At 43.3% G+C, this 21632-nt stretch overlaps 1 protein-coding gene across 1 annotated transcript in view; it reads right to left on the bottom strand.

Annotated features, from left to right (window-relative positions):
- LOC124595559 (myosin-VIIa) overlaps positions 1 to 10761 on the bottom strand; it is a 132104-nt gene extending 121343 nt beyond the window's left edge. Inside the window, exon 1 of the mRNA XM_047134340.1 lies at positions 10702 to 10761. Coding sequence (XP_046990296.1) covers positions 10702 to 10719 — 18 coding nt within the window. The 5' untranslated portion in view covers positions 10720 to 10761. The remainder of the gene's footprint in view (positions 1 to 10701) is intronic.
- Between the last annotated feature and the right edge of the window lie 10871 nt (positions 10762 to 21632).

Genomic DNA, 21632 nt, shown 5'->3' with positions numbered 1-21632 from the left:
TGCTAAAGAGACTGCCTGAACTACGCTTGTTCGTCCTCTTTTGGAATACTGCTCCGCAGTATAGGATCCTTATCAGACAAGATTGACGGAGTCATCGAGAAAGTTCAAAGTAGGGCAGCACGTTTTGCATTATCGCGAAATAGGGGAGAGAGTGTCACTGAAATGATACAGGATTTAGGGTGGACATCATTAAAATAAAGGCGTTTACCGTTGCGGCCGAATCTTCTCACGAAATGTCAATCACCAACTTTCTCCTCCGAATGCGAAAATATTTTGTTGACGCAGACCCACATAGGGGGAAACGATTATCGTAATAAAATACGGGAAATCATGGCTCGCACCGAAATATGTAGATGTTCGTTTTTTCTGCACGCTGTGCGAGATTGGAATAAGATACAATTATTGTGAAGATGGTTCGATGAACCATATACCAGACACTTAGATGTGTTTTGCGGTGTATCCATGTAGATGTTTATGTAGATATATTTTGAATGCTCAGTTAAAATCAGGTTTCAATTTCTTCTTTCATACACAGTTTATGAGTAATCACAGTTTCATTTTTTTATGTATTTTTCTGAGAGTTCAACAACACCATGACTTGAAATAAAGTATGAGACGTTTTATCACATTGCCAGGTCTATTGCATTGAGGAAGGTCGAAAACTGATGTATTCACTTTGTTGCATTTATTCCAAATGAAAATTTACAGGAAACAGACAAAAACTGGACCGAAATAAGGTATACGTGATATTCAAATGAAAACGAGACGGATGGAAAATAATTGGCCAGTTGCGAGCAGAACACGCGCGCTGAAGGTCCCATACAAACATAATTATGTATACAGACGGTTCACCCATCCCAGGAATCAAGAATATCGACGATGTTTGTTTGTTATCGACACTGATACTGGCGAAATATGGTCATTGGATTTCCAAGACTTTCGATAATATTTTAAGTTTGAAGTCGGATAAGGTATGACAAACGAAATAATTTTGTCGTGTGATGTAATTAAAAATTAACAGTTTTCGTATTTTTTCCTTTAGTTGTACTGTGAACCGTTGCTTCTTGCCAAATGTCACGGTTCTAGGTTAAATGTAAGTACTCTATACGTTTAGATGAGTGTGTTTTCGATAATCACAATATGTAGTGGCCGTATCTTTTAAATGCATTGACTTAGAAGTTTCAATTTCTTACACCGCCAAGGGACCGTAGGCCTTAGTTCGCGAAATAAATTTCAACTTCATGAGCCTATCCGTTCCTGAGAAAAAAGGGGTTTTAACAGTCCGACAGACAGAACGACAGACGGACGGACACCAAAGACATCCTGTAGGGGTTCTGTTTCAAACGGCTGAGATACGGAACCTTAAAAAGCAAGCAAACTGTTTATTATTTGAAAAGTAATAGCCGTAACTGTTAATCCATTTATCCCACTGTGAGAAAATACGTAATCCATTTATCCCACTGTGAGAAAATACGGTCAATGTCTTTTCGGAAAAATGTTTGTGGTTGCCTGAAGAACAGTGATTGTGCCCAGACGTGAACCGCTTAGTCCGAAGCAAATCGACGGCCAAGGATGTCTTTCTTCAGAGGACCAAAAACATGGAAATCGCATGAGGACAGGTCAGGACTGTATGGAGGATGTGTAAGGGCTTCCCAGCGGAACTCGTGCAGCGCAGTCGAAACATCCTTGGCAACATACGGGACATCAGACAGTAAGTTACCCAGGTCGCCCCACGTTGAGACGAAAGAGCGACGCACTGCCAGAACAGAGCACGTGTTCTGTATTCCTCACAGACACAAGGATAACAGGTGCATCACAGTGTGTGGGGGGAAACGGCGCAGCAACTGGAACTGCACCCCAAAGCTGAAGTATGCGGGACGCTACGATTCTTGGGGGCAAATCGTCTCAACTGTACACACAGTCTCGTGATATTCTGGCAGTTTATGCACCAAACTAATGTTACGTGCAGCCGTAGTGAAATGGTATCAATAGTTCGATCAAGGAAGAGCTTCTCCAATGATTAGGACGTTAACGCAACGGTTCTCGAAAGGCCCCGTAAGCAAGGAGCGAATTTCTGTTGTCAAGAAATTGAACGATTGGTAGAAAACATTCCGACCGTTGTTTACACGAGACTTGGTGAAAATCTTGAAAAATGGTGTCATGCATTTGTGTCTCTTTCAGCATAGTGCAACATTCAATAAAAGAATTTTGCCGCGTAGGGTAGCCGCGTGGTCTAAGGCACCTTGTCACGGTCCGCGCGGCTCCCCCTGTCGGAGGTTCGAGTCCTCCCTCGGGCATGGATGTGTGTGTTGTCCTTAATGTGAGTTAAAGTTAGACTAAGTAGAGTGTAAGCTTACGGACCGATGACCTCAGCAATTTGGTCCCATAAAACCTTACCACAAATTAAAAGAAAGAAAAAAAGTTGCTTGGCCTCCCATAATAAAGTGTACCCTACTTTTAGAACCAGCCATTTATATTCCACTTTCTTTCGTTCTGTTTTAATGAATTTAGTGTGCTTCTTAACACACAGTAATTCTTTCAAGTCAAACTCGCTTAAGCAACTGGGGAAGAGGGTACTTGATTTGCACTGTGGAGCAAAACATGCTTCAGATCCTTCTCTGACGAATGTATGAGACGTATCCACTCTTGTGAACCATATCCTAACATAGTCCGCACAATAAATTTCTATTTCCAGACATGAATTTCCCAGCCGCGCGGGGTAGCCGAGCGGTCTGAGGCGCCTTGTCAGGGTCCGTGCGGCCGCCCCCGTCGGAGGTCCGAGTTCTCCCTCGGGCATGTGTGTGTGTGTGTGTGTGTGTGTGTGTGTGTGTGTGTGTTGTCCTTAGTGTAAGTTAGTTTAAGCTAGATTAAGTAATGCGTAAGCTTAGGGACGGATTTCCAAATTTTCCATGAATTTCCCATGGTAAATTTATTTGGAATCATCCATTGATACACCATGCAAAAAAAAAGTTATTTAACTCGTCCTAACTGTCTCTACCCGCCTCTCCACGTGATGTCGCTATAACGTAAACTAGTGCGTGACGCTTGATCTGGAGACATCGTGTTGGAATCCTGGTGATGGTGAGAACTTTCGTAACAAGAATTTGGTTGGCAAAGAGCAGAGAAGTGATTGGCACGCAGTCTGGTGATTAGAAACTGTACGCAGCCCCATGGCTTACCTGCCAAACCTCTCCACATCCTCTCACGCAGTGAAAGCATGTGGTGTTGATCGGGAAGTTACACATGGCGGCCCATTGCTGCCGCTCAAGAGAAATGAGCTATGTGTTAGAGGACTGCTTTCATCCTGTCCATTCTTTCCTTTTTTCACAGTCACACTCAGCACAGATAAACCAGCTGATTGCACAAATAATCATCTGCACCACCCAGAGACACATCTGAATCAGAGGGCGAGTAAACAATGCAATAAAATGTTAGTAACCACTTAAAAAACACACGTTCTCTTCGAAGTGCTACAGATGGTACCAGACGTTCGTGTGATCCTTCACTACTGACGAAAGTCGTGGCAGTGAAGACGTATGTACTGGGTGGCTATAATTAGAAGTGCAGCTACTCAATGAGGTACAGTGTGGACTGCATTTATCGTATGGTAACGAAACTTGGTAGACATTCTAATGCGTTTATGGAGAACCGATATACGCTGGAAAAAAATTAGTTCCAATTTTCGCCACCAGGTGCAACTCTGGCGCTCTACAGCATCACGTCGACGTCTGCAGTGCGCACATTGAATAAATTGTGTAAGCTGAGGTTAACAGTAAAATCAACATTATGCCTTTCTCACTCGTTTGACCTATTCTGCCGACATTCCGTTCCAAGTCCATTACATATGAAAACATTTCTATGCGTGTTTCTTGCATTCACAGCGCCATTATTGCACCGGGTGGCCAAAACTGGAACTCATCTTTTTTTCAGCTTAAGTCGATTCCGCATTAACACATTAAAATATCCACCAAGTTTCGCTACCATACGATAATTACAGCCACACTGGAGCTCTGTGAGTAACTGCATTTTAGTTACAACCATCCAGTACCAGTCGGTCGTATGGAAAAAGCGCAGGAAGATGGCTTGACGTGTAGACGTGACATAATGACAGGAAGGAGATACTGTGTTTGGATGAACCCATAACCACATCGTCGAATGGTTGCCCGATATGATAATGGATCAACGCGGACTGTCCAATGTGTCTTCAAGGAATGGTGTATCACTCGTACGGCGTAAAAGTAATAGTTGTAATTATATTCTAGCTAAGAGGGATCGGAGATGAGTGTCACATCTTCTCATTGACATACGCTTTAGAATCCTGCAGTAATTACTACTGTCAGTGAATGCAGGTCCTTCTCTACCAGTTTCTGAGCTAATAATGCGAGGCGAAAAGCATGCAGTTGGACATCTGGAACTGGGTGCGTCGCAAAAGACTATTGTTCACAGCGGCCTTCGAGGCAGTGGTAGAAAATGGTTCAAATGGCTCTGAGCACCATGGGACTTAACATCTGAGGTCATCAATCCCCTAGAACTTAGAACTACTTAAACCTAACTAACCTAAGGACATCACACACATCCATGCCCGAGGCAGGATTCGAACCTGCGACCGTAGCAGTCGCGCGGTTCCGGAATGAGCGCCTAGAGCCGCTAGGCCACCGCGGCCGGCGGCAGTGGTAGGCCCAATGCAACACTGCACTCAGAAGTGGCATCACGCCATCCTTTTAGAAGACTATAGATTCTGCTTATAGCATCACGATGGACGTACCTGAGTGCGGAGTTGCAGAGTGAGCCGGTAAATGACTTTTGGATCGAAGGTGGATCCAAGTGAGGGACCGTATCATTGCTTGTCTTATGAAGAAACCTAAGTCGACCTCCGGCGTGTTCTGTTATCTACAGTTATAAAGAGTAATTTGACACTCTGGTAGTGTCCACGAGTGAACTTTGGAGGTACTGTTCTTTGTAGTAATGGAAAGATAGACTGTGGAGCTTTTGAGTCGGACGCTTGTGAATCGTGTTAACTGCAGTTCACTTCTTATGGTATTTTACGTTTCTACTTGTGGCGAAATCGCCGATAGTATTTTAATAATTTAGCTTGGGACGACGTTATTCTGTGGTTTGGTGTGGCCCTCCCAAGAGTTTAAAGTCCCAAATATTTTCTTACTGCCTTTGCTGAAGTAGCCTTGCAACAGTTGATTTGTCTCTTGTCCACCCCACCGTACTGCTGTTTTGTGCGGTGCGGTATAGTCGAAGTTTTCACTAGTACAACCTCTACTCCCTAGCCCGCTTTAAGATTTGCGAGCAGCATCCACAACGACGTATAATCCCAGTATGCAATTTGTGTAAGTTGGTTGGGCCCTGTTAACGTTTTGTATATCGTAGAAAATCTTCCCCGTGCCGAATGTGATCCTGAAGGAGAGCACGGTGCACAACAGCGCATGACTACGATGAAATCGAAAGTTATATATTGTATATTTGTTAATGGATGTAATCAATGAGATTAAGAGTTGATTTCTGTGTGTTTTTATTTATTTTGAAAGGAAAAGATTACATACCTAGTTAATTATAACATCTATGCTTAATTACCATTATTCGTTGGGTGTAGTATGCATCACATTTTGGGAGGTTTATGGTGTAAAAATGGTTCAAATGGCTCTGAGCACTATGGCACTTAACTTCTGTGGCCATCAGTCCCCTAGAACTCAGAACCACTTAAACCTAACTAACCTAAGGGCAACACATATATCCATGCCCGAGGCAGGATTCGAACCTGGGACCGTAGCGGTCGCGCGATTCCAGACTGTAGCGCCTAGAACCGCTCGGCCACCCTGGCCGGCCTATGGTGTTAAGTGTTTAAAAGGAAGGAAAATATTTTGTGATACGGTGCGTATCGTAGAGGTTAGGGGGTTTCAGTGTACGTTGATAGTAATCAGATTTTATTGCATTTAATTTGTTTTAATTAAAATTAATTTTGTGATCAATATTATATTGCCTTTAGAGATCACAGGTGATACCTCCGAAAATTTTGCTATTGCCCTGTGGCGTTGGAATCTTTTATTTAACCTTGCATTATGCAGTTTGTATTGTTTTTTGCTTAAAAAGGGATTGAGTTTTAAGCGTTGTAAATTGATTCTGAGAGCTGTTCTTCGATCTGTTAAAATAATACTTCAGGAATTTTCATTAACAAACTATATTGAGGATTCATGATAATGAATGTTCAATTACTATTTTAAAACCAAGTAAATAAACTTTTAAAATTTTAAAGAAAGAAGGTTTTTATTAGAAAACGGTGCCTGCCCGTACCCCCCCCCCCCCCCCCCTTCCGACACAACGTCCACGTATTCAAAGCACTGGCCTTCGGGCATGGTCTGATGATTTCCCCGGTTATCACAGCTAACGCCTGCGGGGCCATGTTGCCAGACTTCATTCGCCATCGTTATTGCGATTTTGTGCACAAACACTACCACCTTGGCCAGTAGATCTGCCCTATCTTCGAGGTATCTATGGCTTTGTCTTCCAACAAGACAGCTTGTTGCCCCTGTTGTCCTGACCTATCCCGCTCCGCTGTTGCCCTGGCCAGCAAGCTCTCCAGATCTCTCACATATTGAAACCATCTGGGCTTGGATTGCCGTGAGATCAGCGCGCGCCTGTCACCAGCCACTACGATAGATGAACTCAGGCAACGAGTTACAACGTCGTGGAATGACGCCGTAGTGTCTGCCATCCTAGTTCAGTTAGGCTCGGTGCCCAGCTCTTTGTACTACGTTTCACACCTTGCATGCCGCCTAATCAACCATAAATTTAATAATACGTTCTTCCTGCTGTACTGGATACGTACATAAGTAAAATTCGTTATTTGCTACTGACGTTAGAACTGTAAAGGCCGGTAGTGTATGTAACTATGCATTCTGGTTACCAGGAACGCATCCTGGAAGGTTTGCGAACTGTAAGGAAACTCGTCTTCGTAGATAACACATAACATCAATTCTGTATTACTTTCTGTTACGAAAAAAAGTTTTAAAAATCACGATTATCTCTGGTTGTGAAATCGCAAAACTTCTTTCTGTTGTCTCTCCGAGACTGTAAAATCAGTGACAGGATACTGAAATACAACGAATATAAAGACCACGTCACAGAATGTACCAAGACCTTCACTGATTTTATTTATTTATTTACACGTCAAGTTCCGTAGGACCAAATTGAGGAGCAAATCTCCAAGGTCATGGAACGTGTCAGTACATGCAATTACAACGTAAAAAGAACAATAGATAAAAATAAAATGCTTATGAACCCAAAAAAAAAAAATCAAGCGAGAAGTTTAAGTACACGTAATCAACAATACGACTTCGCTTAATTTTTCAAGGAACTCCTCGACAGAATAGAAGGAGTGACCCACGAGGATACTCTTCAGTTTCGATTTGAAAGAGCGTGGATTACTGCTAAGATTTTTAATTTATTGAAGTAGTAGCGTATTGAAAATGGATGCAGCAGTATACTGAACACCTTTCTGCGCAAGAGTTACGGTAGTCTGATCCAAATGCAGGTTTGATTTCTGCCGAGTATTAGCTGAGTGAAAGCTGCCTATTCAGGAGGGAAAAGCTGATATTGTTAATAATAAATGACAGTAAAGAATTTATATATTGAGAGGCCGATGTCAAAATACCCATACTAGTGAACAGGGGTTGACAAGAGGTTCGTGGACTTACCACTAATTGCCCGAATCGCCCGTTTCTGAACGAAAAATATCCTTTTAGAAAGGGAAGAGTTACCCCAAAATACACTCATGCTCATAAATTAAGGATAATGCTGATACACGGTGAAACAATCTTCTGGTGGGCGGTTTGCCGGTTTAAATCGCCCCGGGGTATGACCATGCGGTGCATTTGACCTGCGGTCGTCGCACGGTGGCGCTGGCAGCAATCCACATATGCAGAGGTGTGTTGGTGCTTGTCAGAGTACGGCGCAGCGAGTAAGTGTGCAGACGTTTTCGGACATGGTAAAGGTGACTGTGTGTTGAAAATGGCTCGGCTGAGGCGCTACAGTCTGGAACCGCACGACCGCTACGGTCTCAGGTTCGAATCCTGCCTCGGGCACAGATGTGTGTGTTGTCCTTAGGTTAGTTAGGTTTAAGTAGTTCTAGGTTCTGGGGGACTTATGACCTCAGCAGTTGAGTCCCATAGATCTCAGAGCCTCAGAGAGCCATGAAAATGGCTCGAAGAACACAAACATATTGATGACGTTATGAGGGGTAGAATACTAGGGCGACTGGAGGCTGGTCAAACACAGCAGGTCGTAGCACAGGCCCTGTGTTTGCCACAAAGTGTGATCTCCAGCAGACAGGAAACGTGTCCAGGCGCGACAGTACGGGATGTCTACAGTGTACAACACCACAAGAAGACCGTTCTCTCACCATCAGTGCCCGCAGACGGTCACGGAGTACTGCAGGTAGCCTTGCTCGCGACCTTACCGCAGCCACTGGAACAGCTGTCTCCAGACAAACAGTCTGTATACGATTGAACGGACGTGGTTTATTCGCCCGTAGACCTGCAAGGTGCATTTCACTGACCCCTGGTTGCAGGAGAGCCTTAAAGCCTGGTGTCAAGAATACTGTACATGGTCATTGGAACAGTGGTGCCAGGTTATGTTCACGGACGAGTCCAGGTATAGTCGGAACAGTGATTCACGCCGAGTTTTCATCTGGCGTGAACCAGGAACCATATGACAATCCCTTAATGTCCTTGAAAGGGACCTGCATGGAGGTCGTGGTTTGATGGTGTGGGGTGAGATTATGATTGGTGCACGTACACCCCTGCATGTCTTTGACAGACGAACTGTAACAGGTCAGGTGTATCGGGACGTCATTTTTCACTAGTATGTCTGCTTTCTCAGGGGTGCAGTGGGTCCCACCTTCCTCCTGATGGATGATAACGTATGGCTCCACCGAGCTGTCATCGTGGAGGAGTACCTTGAAACAGAAGATATCAGGCGAATGGTGTGGCCTGCCTGTTCTCCAGACCTAAACCCCATCGAGCACGTCTGGGATGCTCTCGGTCGACGCATTGCTGCACGTCTTCAAACCCCTACGACACTTCAGGAGCTCCGACAGGCACTGGTGCAAGAATGGGAGGCTATACTCCAGCAACTGCTCGACCACCTGATCCAGAGTATGCCAACCCGTTGTGCGGCCTGTGTACGTGTGAATGGTGATCATATCCCATATTGATGTCGGGGTACATGCGCAGGAAACAGTGGCGTTTTTCATCCTATCACCAATACCGTGGGCGTACAGATCCGTGTCGTGTATGATCCCTATGTGCCTACGCTATTACCGCCAGTTTTGTGTAATGCCACGTTGTGTGGCACCACATTATGCAATTATCCTGAATTTATGAGCATGAGTGTATAATACCATACGACAAAAGCGAATGAAAATAAGCAAAGTAGACTAATATTCGTGTCGAACTTTCACTTACATCAGATAACGATCGAATTATAAAAATGGCAGCATTAAGTCTCTGAACCAAGACATTACTTCCACAAGCCACACGAGACTGGTAGCCGTTCAGTATAGCGCAATGGTTTCTATTACCCAAATATTGATAGCCACAAATTTGTGAAGACGCTCTCTGTATGATCGGCTCTGTATGATCGATTTACCGCGTCACTCCCCGCTACACATCCTTGTCCATCGTGAATCGTTGACTTCTCAAGGCCTATTTCAAGGCACCGAAGGTGAGGTAATCGCATGGGGAGAGATCAGGAGGACTGTAGGGCGGGTGCTCGAGTGTCTCCCAGTTGAGTTGGTGTTACTCCCGTTTTACATTTGCGATATCATGAAGGAGTAGCACTCCTCGCCGCAGTTTTCGCGGACGTTTCACCTTATGGCTGCTTATGTAGCCGTACTGGAGTCGTTCTGGGCTGCATGTTCACTGCAGCAACGGCATCAAACGGATTCTTTTTGATCGCCCCTTATTGTTTGACGCTTCTAGGACCTGTTCTATCGCAATTTTAATAGTAAACCACACAGTGATGCTCAATGCCTCTCTTATAACGTCTGATTTTGCTATTAGTTGATCATCTCCGTGAAGCTTTCGCTCTTACCAAACAAATCTGTTACGAAACGCGCTATTCTTCTACGGGTCTTCTCTATTCCCTCTATCAATCCTATCTGGAAGAAAGGGAAGAGTAGAGTTTAACATTCCGTCGACAGCGCAGTCGTTAAAAAGAGAAGCTCCGATTACGAAAGGATGGGGTAGGAAATCGACCATGCCCTGCTAAAAAGAACCATCGCAGCTTTTGCCAGGAACGATTTAGGGAAACCGCGGAAAACAATCTGGCCGGAAGCGAATTTGATCCGTCGACCTTCCGAATGCGAGTTCAGTGTGCTAACCAATGCACCACCTCACTCGGTAATCCTATCTGGTAACGGGTCCAGGATTACGAGGAATAGTCAAGATTCTGTCGAACGACGGTTCGTAAGTCACGCCCATGGGAAGCGCCCGTGATCAGTTTTATAAGGTCGCTGCACTTTAAATTGATGCATACGCATACTCGCAAATGTTTAATGGATGTGACTGCTCGGAGTAGCAGTTTGGCAGTCGTGTTATCATAAAGTAACGGGTGTGTCTGCCTGCTTATGCGCCGAGAGGGACGGCCTGGAGGCGGCGGCGGCCAGACAAGGTGAAGCTGCAGTGACTCACTCACCCTTGTGACGATCACCATAGCTCAGCCAGCTCGAGAATGGACAGCCAGCGCGGCCTCTCCTGAAACACACAAGCACACAACTACTTAGGGCCCAGCCACACTCAAACTGTAAGGGCTCGCATGTGAAACAAATGAAATCTCGCCGCCTTTTAAAGATTACCAGTGGTCAAGCTTTCTTCTTTGTCGCTAAAATGATATCTGTGCATTTCGACACAGGGAAATAGATGGCATACACAGAATTATAGACTAATATCTACATCTACATCTACGTGGATACTCTACAAAAAGCATTTTAGTGCCCGGCAGAGAGTTCACCTAACCACCTTCACAATTCTCTATTATTCCAATCTCGTACAGAGTCCGGAAAAAACGAATATTTAGATCTTTACATGTGAGCTCTGATTTTCCTTATTTTATTATGGTGATCGTTTCTCCTTATGTAGGTCTCCACCAACAAAGTATTTTCGCATTCGGAGGTGAAAGTTGGTGATTGAAATTTCGTGAGAAGACTCCGCCGCAACGAAATACGCCTTTGTTTTAATGATGTCCACCCTAAATCCTGTATCATTTCAGTGACACTCTCTCCCCTATTTCAAGATGATACAAAACGTGCTGCCTTTCTTTGAATTTTTTCGATGTACTCCTCAGTCCTATGTGGTAAGAATCCCACACCGCGCAGCAGTATTCTAAAAGAGGACGGACAAGCATAGAGTATAGGCAATCTTTTTAGTATATCCGTTACATTTTCTAAGCATCCTGCCAATAAAACGCAGTCTTTGGTTAGCCTTACCTAAAACATTTTCTGTGTGTTCCTTCCAATTTAAGTGGTTCTAATTGTAATTCATAGGATCAATTGCCAATTTTCGCAACACGCAACTATCTTTTCTAAATCGTTTTCCAATATGTTTTGATCTTCTGATGACTTCACTAGTCGATAAACGACAGCGTCATCTGCAAACAACCTCAGACGACTGCTCATATTCTCTCCCAAACCGTTTATATAAATACGTAACAGCAAAGGGCCTATACAACTACCTTGGGGAACGCCAGAAATCACTTCTATTTTACTTGATGACTTTCCGTCAATTACTACGAAGTGTGACGTCTCTGACAGGAAATCAGTAATCCAGTCACATAACTGAGACGATATTCCATAAGCACGCAATTTGACTTAGCCGCTAGTGTGGTACAACGTCAAAAGCCTTCTGGAAATGCACAAGTACGGAATCAATTTGGAATCTCTTGTCAGTAGCACACAACACTTCGTGCGAGTAAAGAGTTAGTTGTGTTTCACAAGAACTATGTTTTCTAAATCTGTGTTGACTATGTTTCAATAGACAGTTTTTTTCGAGGTAATTCACCATGTTCGAACACAATATATGTTCCAAAATACTGCTGCATATCGACGTTAATGATATGGTCCTGTATACAGGGTGTTACAAAAAGGTACGGCCAAACTTTCAGGAAACATTCCTCACACACAAATAAAGAAAAGATGTTATGTGGACATGTGTCCGGAAACGCTTAATTTCCATGTTAGAGCTCATTTTAATTTCGGCAGTATGTACTGTACTTCCTCGATTCACCGCCAGTTGGCCCAATTGAAGGAAGGTAATGTTGACTTCGGTGCTTGTGTTGACATGCGACTCATTGCTCTACAGTACTAGCATCAAGCACATCAGTACGTGATGTCATGATTGGGCCCCATGTTCTTCCCCCTACGCTCAATGGAGCACGTTATCATGATTTCATACGGGATACTCTGCCTGTGCTGCTAGAACATGTGCCTTTACAAGTACGACACAACATGTGGTTCATGCACGATGGAGCTGCTGCACATTTTAGTCGAAGTGTTCGTACGCTTCTCAACAACAGATTCGGTGAACGATGGATTGGTAGAGGCGGACCAATTCCATGGCCTCCACGCTCTCCTGACCTCAACCCTCTTGACTTTCATTTATGGGGGCATTTGAAAGCTCTTGTCTACGCAACCCCGGCACCAAATGTAGAGTCTCTTCGCGCTCGTATTGTGGACGGCTGTGATACAATACGCCATTCTCCAGGGCTGCATCAGCGCATCAGGGATTCCATGCGACGGAGGGTGGATGCATGTATCCTCGCTAACGGAGGACATTTTGAACATTTCCTGTAACAAAGTGTTTGAAGTCACGCTGATACGTTCTGTTGCTGTCTGTTTACATTCCATAATTAATGTGATTTGAAGAGAAGTAATAAAATGAGCTCTAACATGGAAAGTAAGCGTTTTCGGACACATGTCTACGTAACATATTTTCTTCCTTTGTGTGTGAGAAATGTTCCCTGAAAGTTTGGCCGTACCTTTTTGTAACACCCTGTAGTCGATATCGCTGACGTCCGTTGGTTACAGGATCCTGGAGCATATTCTAAACTGCTAGGCTCGTAACAATCTTGGGAGAGCTCATACAAAAGCGTAAAAGAAATGGTCCAGGATCTAAACGACAATCGTTAGAAGAAAGACGAGTTAAGTCTCACGAAACCTTCTTGGGTAAATTTAGAGAAATAGTATTCGAAGAAGATTGTCCGACCATTACGCTGCTACAACCCTTGAGTATTGCAATTAATTCCTTAAATTGTGCACTACACAGAGAACGAAACTATAGCAGGGCGCCGGCCAGAGTGGCCGTGCGGTTCTGGGCGCTACAGTGTGGAACCGAGCGACCGCTACGGTCGCAGGTTCGAATCCTGCCGCGGGCATGGATGTGTGTGATGTCCTTAGGTTAGTTAGGTTTAATTAGTTCTAGGTTCTAGGTGACTGATGACCTCAGAAGTTAAGTCGCATAGTGCTCAGAGCCATTTTTTTTATAGCAGGGCTTCTTTCTTATGAGCTTCTCATTACACATTTGTGGACTTAACAATAACACTTTAACGATGGATGTAATTAAGTTAATACTATAATTTTCAGTTGTCAAAAGATCCCTTCCAAGCGTTTTGTACTCCGTGAATTAATTTCACCGCCTTTCGTTGAAGTTAGTATCGCAGCCATACAAAATCATTGGCAGTAAGTAACCTTGTAGTTATGCAATCACTGCGTACGGAATAAAGTAGAAAGTGCCTTTGTGTGTGTCGGTAAAAACAGTGAACAAGTTATCTAATGTACGTAATCTCAGCAGACAGCAATAAATGAAGTCTTTTTGTGCAACGGTAACTCCAGTGACGCGCCTTATTGAATAACTTCACGTTGTAAGAGTGAAAGGAGGATGATGGAGGTCCGCTCCAAGGTCTGTCTGCGACAACGGATTGTTTGGAGCGCTGGGCATTTAACTGCTCTGTTTAGTACGATGTATAGAGTTAACATCGGCTTTAGACGTTAAAGGAAATTTTTGTGTGTTCTCTAAGTTCTTCCCTTTCGGGGAAACTGGTGCCATTTTAACAGATTTTTATATTCTGTGTTATTTACGTATCGTTCTGCCTCAATAACTTCCTCTTCCTTATTTTTACCAGAACCCACGGTTCAAATGTAACCACTCTGCACTGTTAATAATAACAATAATAATGATAATGATGAATACTAACCTACATCTGTCTATGAGTGTATGCAAGAAGATACTGGGTGGTTATAATTACAGTGCAGCTACTCATGGAGGTAAATGTCGAAGGCGAGCGAAACTTTTTAGATATTCTGATGCATTTATGCTGAACCGATTTACGCTGGAAAAGAATTAAAAAAAAAAAATAATGGTTCAGATGGCTCTGAGCATTATGGGACTTAACATCTGAGGTCATCAGTCCCATAGAACTTAGAACTACTTAAACCTAACTAACCTAAGGACACCACACACATCCATGCCCGAGGAAGGATTCGAACCTGCGACCGTAGCGGTGGTGCGGTTCCAGACTGTAGCGCCTAGAACCGCTCGACCACTCCGGCCGGCGGAAAAGAATTAGTTCCAATTTCTACCACCAGGTAAAAATGTGGCACTGTACAGCATCTCGTCGACGTCTATGCTCGTATTGAACAAACCATATAAGCGGCGGTTAATAATAAAATCTACATTATGACTTTCTCACCTGTTTGACCTTTTCTGTACACGCGCCGTTCCTAATCCACTACGTGTGGAAAATTTCTATATAAGATTATTGTAGACACTGTAGCTGTTACGAAATACATGAAACGTATTCGCATTTACGAATATGGACATTCATAAACTTTATGATGGAATGGCAATGAAAATTTGTGCCGAATGGAACCCGAACCTAGATTTGCCACTTATCGCCTTACCATTAGGCTTTCCAAGCACGCTTCACAGCCAGACCCTAACTTCCATACGTCTTCAAACATGTGACGTATTTAATGTATCACATGCATTTCTATGTGACTTTCTTGCATACACTGCGCCAGATTTGTACCTGTTGGCCAAAATTGGAACTAAGTTTTTCCAGCATAAATCGGCTTCACGTTAACACATCAGAATATCGACAAAGTTTCACTGTCATAAGATCATTACAGCCTACACTGTACCTCTGTGAGTAGCTGCACTTTAATTAAAAACTACCCTGAATAATAATTGCGTGCTGGAGCTGCCTCAAAATCGGTTTTCCGCCATTTGCTGACTGAACTACTATTTATACCATTCATCACGCCAGTCGGACTGAATCAAAGCTTGAACTTTCCACTAGCACCTTTCCAGGAATTCAGAAAATACTGAGACAGGGGTTAGAGCCCAGTATACAATTTCAATTTGTTGCGTGTGTGTACATGCCATTGCCATCTACATTATTGCTGGATTTCATCTCGTGTCCCGTTTAAAGAGCACAAAGAATACTATTGTAGTTAGTTTTGGTCTTGGTCTTACCTCCTAATAGCACTTCATCGTTTCACTATGAATCGCCTAACATCGTTTGTGTGTTGGCAAGCCATTGTTCTCAGGTTTTTGGGTACCGCTTGTGACGTTGAAGATGTTCTTGATTAATCGTGAACCGTCCACTAGTGCTATAGATCCGTAAAATTACAGATGTCTTTTCCGTGCAATGAAATTAAATCGTTCCCTCAGGGAATAAAATTCTTCCGAACTTTTGGGCATCCGGATACCGTCTTGCGTCTTGGATTCGAATATTTTCCGCAATGTTTATCGTTCAATTTTCTCGATGACATTGACATTCATGGTTAATAATGTCTTAAGTGCTTTAGGCAACGGCTGTTTGGTAGTGGCGTAGTATTACAAAAATCTCAGATGATAATGTAGATTAAACGCAATCTCTCAGCACGGGTTTTATTGTTGACTTTGTAATTGTCAGTGTTACCGATAATTTCACCTGAATACACAGCATTCGATAGGCGGCAGCAGCAAATCATGTTTGGTGGAGCATGTGCCACAACATGAGTTCAAAATTGTGGGCGTGATCCAGAGTGGAATATGCTTAAAGAAAACAGGCGCAGAAAATAAAGTTATAATTTTAACTCTGGATTATCATAGAGGCCATTAGATATGCACCTTAGTTTGTCGAGAATCGGGGTGGGAACGAGATGGGGCCCAATCTGGGGTCACATCTTGGCATTCAGCGAAAGTGATTTCAGGAGATCCACGGATAACCTACATGGGAATCGTGATTTGAATATCATGTTAGGACCGCAAAAGGTATCTTACAGTATAAAACTGAATATTTACAGTGGTTTCAATTACTGTTATACTTACTGCAAACGAATCTTTAACGTACTATGAGACCCACAGTACAGGAAGAACGTAATAAAGCACTGCAAATAAAATCAGCGTGCCACCTTAAAGATGGACCTCTAGTTCCGAAATAATACACCAGCTTTTATTAACAGTGTTGACCCATTTGTTGCTTATAATGCACTGTCTGCCAGCTGAATTGAGTGTGTACTCGTTAAAATATATAAAATCAGGGTTCTTGTAGGCGCAAGGCTGTAATCAACTACACGGTAGCTTGTCTTACCACTCAGTGGTAAAGTCTACAGTTTGCGAACTTGCAGAGCCTGTATAGTTCAGAAGTACGACGGAATGTTGCTTCGGACATGCATGCATGTCCCAAGGAACAGGCTCTGCGACGACTACAGTCTTTACGAACCATGGGAAATGTATTCGCAGTTCCGAACATGGAGAACCATCAGCTGTTGTAATGTAATGACTGCAATGAAAATTTGTGCCGCACCGCGACTGGAACTCCGATTTCCCGTTTATCGCGAGCGGTCACCTTACCATTAGGCTATCCAAGCACGCTTCACGTCCACATTCAAACTTCCGTATGTTGTCAACAGTGTATCTACCACGTGTACTCGTACATCCATTATGTACTCGTATGTTTCCGTACAAGAGAGATGTTTTAATTGGAAGTCGCTTGTACGGTGTCGGCGGATACAGTAAATACGATATTGTGACGCCTGTGTTGTTCAGAAGTACGGTGCATTCTTCCATCGGACATGCATGCAAGTCCAAAGGGACAGGTACTGTGGTGACTACTGCCATTATGACACACAGGAAATGTTTCTGGAGTTACAAATATGCACAACCATAAACGGTATAATGGAAACACGGCAATGAAAATTTGTGCCGCACCGGGATTCAAAACCAAATTCCGAAGGAACATTGCAACGTTCTTCTTAGGACAGGCACTGCAACATCGTATTTATCCCCCAGTACCTCCAATGCATTGGAATATACCTATTGGATGTGCGAGTGCAGATGATGGATACATGGTTGACGACATACGTAAGTTTGCGAATGTCCGCGAAGAATGCTCGGACAGGCTAAAGGAAAGGCGACCACTCGCGATAAACTGGAAATCCGGGTTCGAGCCCAGGTTCGGCATAAATTTTCAACACCGTCTTTCCGTTATACAGCTGATGGTTGTCTATATTCGCAACTGCGAATACATTTCATGCGAGTTTGTTGTGGCCTGAGTAATTTAGGATGCACGCTTGTCCAAAAATCATTTTTACCAGAACACTTTAAAAATTGGGACTGTACCAAGATCATAGTAACATACTTTTCAGATTTTTTGTGGGTTATCGATCCAGCACCCAGGTATTGACTTTCACTCCTAGAACATCAGAACAACAGTAATTAAAACAAACATACATAATGACCTCTACAGGAAGAGCAGTAAAATGGTAAACAAAGATAAAGGCGCATTAGTTATGGAACTAGGCTGTTACCGGTAGGATATGACGATAAGTAAACTTCATTACTTTACTAGGCCAACGTCCTTCTAGATAGGTGTGCGTTTTACTGACAACAGAAACTACCCAGAACTTTTGTCCATCTTTGGTTGTTTACCTGTGTATCACGAGCGCCTGAAAAAAGCATTCCCCTTCTGTTGTGTACGGCTATCTTTGAAATGCAGTACATCAATATTAAGGGAGACTCGACCGTTTGCTTCTATCTATGTTTCAAATTAAAATTTGTCAATCAAAAAAATTTATTTTAAGACAGAAACAGTCCATTTGATCAAACGCATAAAACATGTATATTATCCAACTGATTGCCAAGACGCCGAAGTTGAACCTGTCAGGTAAAGGTAATAGACAGTAAAAGCACAAAATATATAAAATAAAATTCTTTAGAAGTTATTAGAGTGATAATTTACTATACCGTTCATGTGTTCGTTTCCTTGCTATAGCGGCTTTCAAATCAAAGTATACGAAGAGCGGGAAAAGAAGTTCCCTAAATGCCGCTGTTGCACGAATTTCAGGACTATGGCTCTCAAACCATTCAGCAGCATTGATGTGGGATTTACTGATTTAGTGCTCTTTTTGTGGTCAGGGTGGAGAATGGGAGAACAAGGAGTCCTACAATCGAGATTCAACAAATAGTGTTTATTTTTTACATTTCGTCATGTGACAAGAAGACACCTTTTGCTTGATTAACTGAGGCACTATACTACTTTGCTTAAACTTTTTATTCGGGTCTCTCCAGTAAAAACCTGTCATAAATGCTTTGTTTTACTCAAACGATTTTGATTTGCAGCACAGTAGCATTCTAATAACACTGCCGTCTTGTGTTTGGTGGTTGGAATGTGATAGAAGTCTACATCGGGTTCATAAGCGGTGGAGGGGGTGAGGGGCTCTGCCCTTTCCTGTCCTTCTCCTACACCTTCACTATGCCCCATGGCTGCTCCTTAGACCCCTTCTGTCTGGTGCCGTTTTCAGATAATTTCGGAATTATGTTAGCAAGAATTTATTAATTAGAAAATTCATTTTTCTTTGTTCCGTAATATTCTGAGAAGCGAAATATTTAATAGATATGTAGGTTCTTTTGAGCTTGTTGCTTCACTGTTATTAGGAACCATACGTTCTTAGGTTAGTATCTCCTCCCCCCCTCCCCCCCCCCACATATTTTCTTCGCAGGGAGTGAGGTGATGTATTCTTAATACACTGGACTCGTTTTCGGAAGGACGTCGTTAAAATCCCAATTTCGTCATTCACAGACAGGTTTTCCGTCTAAGCTGTAAAGGATAAAGCAAAAGGGGGCTATCTACTGTGCTGTAAATATTGTTTAATGTTCATACAATGAAGACTTTAAAAAGTGGATGTCATAGTTGCTGATGAGTCTCCCGGGCTGTATGGTTGTGGTTGAAACATTAGGAACTGAAAAACTTCTTCGACCACAGCCATACAACCTGGATGACTCATCAGCAATTATTGTTTGATGTGTTTGTAACTATGAATTTTCTGAAACAAATAATATTTGATATTAGATAATTTTTAGGCAGCCCGCATGTAGGCGCCGTGGCAGCAGTGTAGCGCCACTCGGCTATAGAATGTCGAAGAGGTTGTCTGCTTGTAGGCACCTATGAATCTGTGAAGGGCTGTCTCTATACAGGTACATTTTTAAAGTTCTCATCAAAGGTGCGGGGGTGGTGAATGCCAATGTGACATCATTAGCGCACCTTACAATACATATAAAATAAGGCAGAAGGAGTACATAATATTCCATAGGAATTTGTAAAATAGTTGGGTGAAGTGGTAACAAAACGACTGTTCACGTTGGTGTGCAGAATTTATGAGTATAGCGATATACAATCTGACTTTCGGAAAAAGATCATATACACATTCCGAGGACTGCAAGACCTGGCAAGTGCGAGAACTATGGCACCATCAGCTTAACAGCTCATGCATCCAAGTTGCGAACAAGAACTGGATACAAAGAATGAAAAAGAAAATTCTGAATGTGTTATATGGCCACCCGTTTGGCTTTAGCAAAGTCAGAGGCACCGTAGAGGTAGTTCTGACGTTGCAGTTGATTACGGAAGCAAGACCGAAGAAAAATCGAGACGTGTTCATTTGGTTTGTTGACCTGAAAAAAGCGTTCGACAATGTCAAATGGTGCAAGATGTTCGAAATTCTGAGAACAATAGGGGTAAACTATAGGGAAAGACTGGTAATATATAATATTTACAAGAACCAAGAGGAAACAGTAAGTGTGGAAGACCACGAACGAGGTGTTCGGATTAAGAAGGGTGTAAGACAGGGAAGTAGTCTTTCGCCCGTACTGTTCAATCTATACGTCGATGGAGCAATGAGATTCAAGAGTGGAATTCAAATGTTCAAATGTGTGTAAATTCCTACGGGACCAAACTGCTGCGGTCGTCGTCCTAGACTTACACACTACTTAAACTAACTTAAGCTAAGAATAACACATACACCCATGCACCAGGGAGGACTCGAACCTCCGGCGGGAGGGGCCGTGCAATCCGTGACATGGCGCCTCAAACCACGGGGCAGTGGAATTAAAATTTAGAATGAAAGGATATCAATGATAAGATTCGTTGATGACACTGTTCTCCTGAGTGAAGGTGAATAATTACGTGATCTGCTGAATGGAATTAACAGTTAATGACTACAGAACGTGGACTGAGAGTAAATCGAAGGAAGCCGAATGTAATGAGAAGTAGGAGAAATGAGAACAGCGAGAAACTGAACGTTAGGATTGGTGATCACGAACTAGATGAGGTAAAGGAATTCTGCTACTTATGGCCGGCCGGTGTGGCCAAGCTGTTCTAGGCGCTTCAGTCTGGAACCGCTCGAGCGCTACGGTCGCAGGTTCGAATCCTGCCTCGGGCATGGATGTGTGTGATGTCCTTAGGTTAGTTAGGTTTAAGTAGTTCTAAGTTCTAGGGGACTGATGACCTCAGAAGTTAAGTCCCACAGTGCTCAGAGCCATTTGAACCATTTTGCTACTTATGCAGCAAAATAACGCATGGTGGACGGAGCACGGAGAACATAAAAATCAGACTAGCACTGGTAAAAAGGGCGTTCCTGACCGAGAGAAGTCTGCTAGTATCAAATATAGGTTTTAATTTGAGGAACAAATTCCTGAGAATGTTCGTCCGGACCACAGTATTGTGTGGTAGCAGACATGGATTGTGGGAAAATCAGAAGAGAATCGAAGGCTTTGAGATGTGGTGCTACGGAACAATGTTGAAAATTAGGTGGACTGATGAAGTAAGGAATGGTGAGGTTCTCTGTAGAATCGGCGAGGAAAGGAAGATACGGAAAACACTGACAAGAAGAAGGGACAAGAAGATAGACCTGTTAAGACGTCAGGGAATTCGTGGCGTGAAGCATCAAGCCAGTAAGAAGACTCATGACTTCACAAAGAAAGACACCGAGCCCGAGATGACGTAAAGGATGCCACGCTTTTGCACTATGCAGAGGAATGTTGAAGACAAGTGTGGGCCATATCTAACACTTCTGTGTCGCAATGGGACAAAATAACGAGGTGTTAAGAAAGTGACCTTTTAGTTATTTTGTGCAGTGTAGACGTACAGCAGACGGGACGTCAATGCTGACCTTGTTTCCTCCATCGTCGCCTACGTGTTATGAACGGATAGTTGTGGTTGGCACCTTGCGCTGCCGCGGTGTCCTGCGCAGAGCTTCACCGCGCATCGGCTGCTGGACATCCGCATTCCAGGTCGGGCCGGTCGCTTGTTGG

Source organism: Schistocerca americana, chromosome 2, assembly GCF_021461395.2.
Source record: "Schistocerca americana isolate TAMUIC-IGC-003095 chromosome 2, iqSchAmer2.1, whole genome shotgun sequence".
NCBI lineage: Eukaryota > Metazoa > Arthropoda > Insecta > Orthoptera > Acrididae > Schistocerca > Schistocerca americana.
Note: the sequence above shows the minus strand (reverse complement) of the source record. Positions and strands in the feature narration are given on the sequence as shown.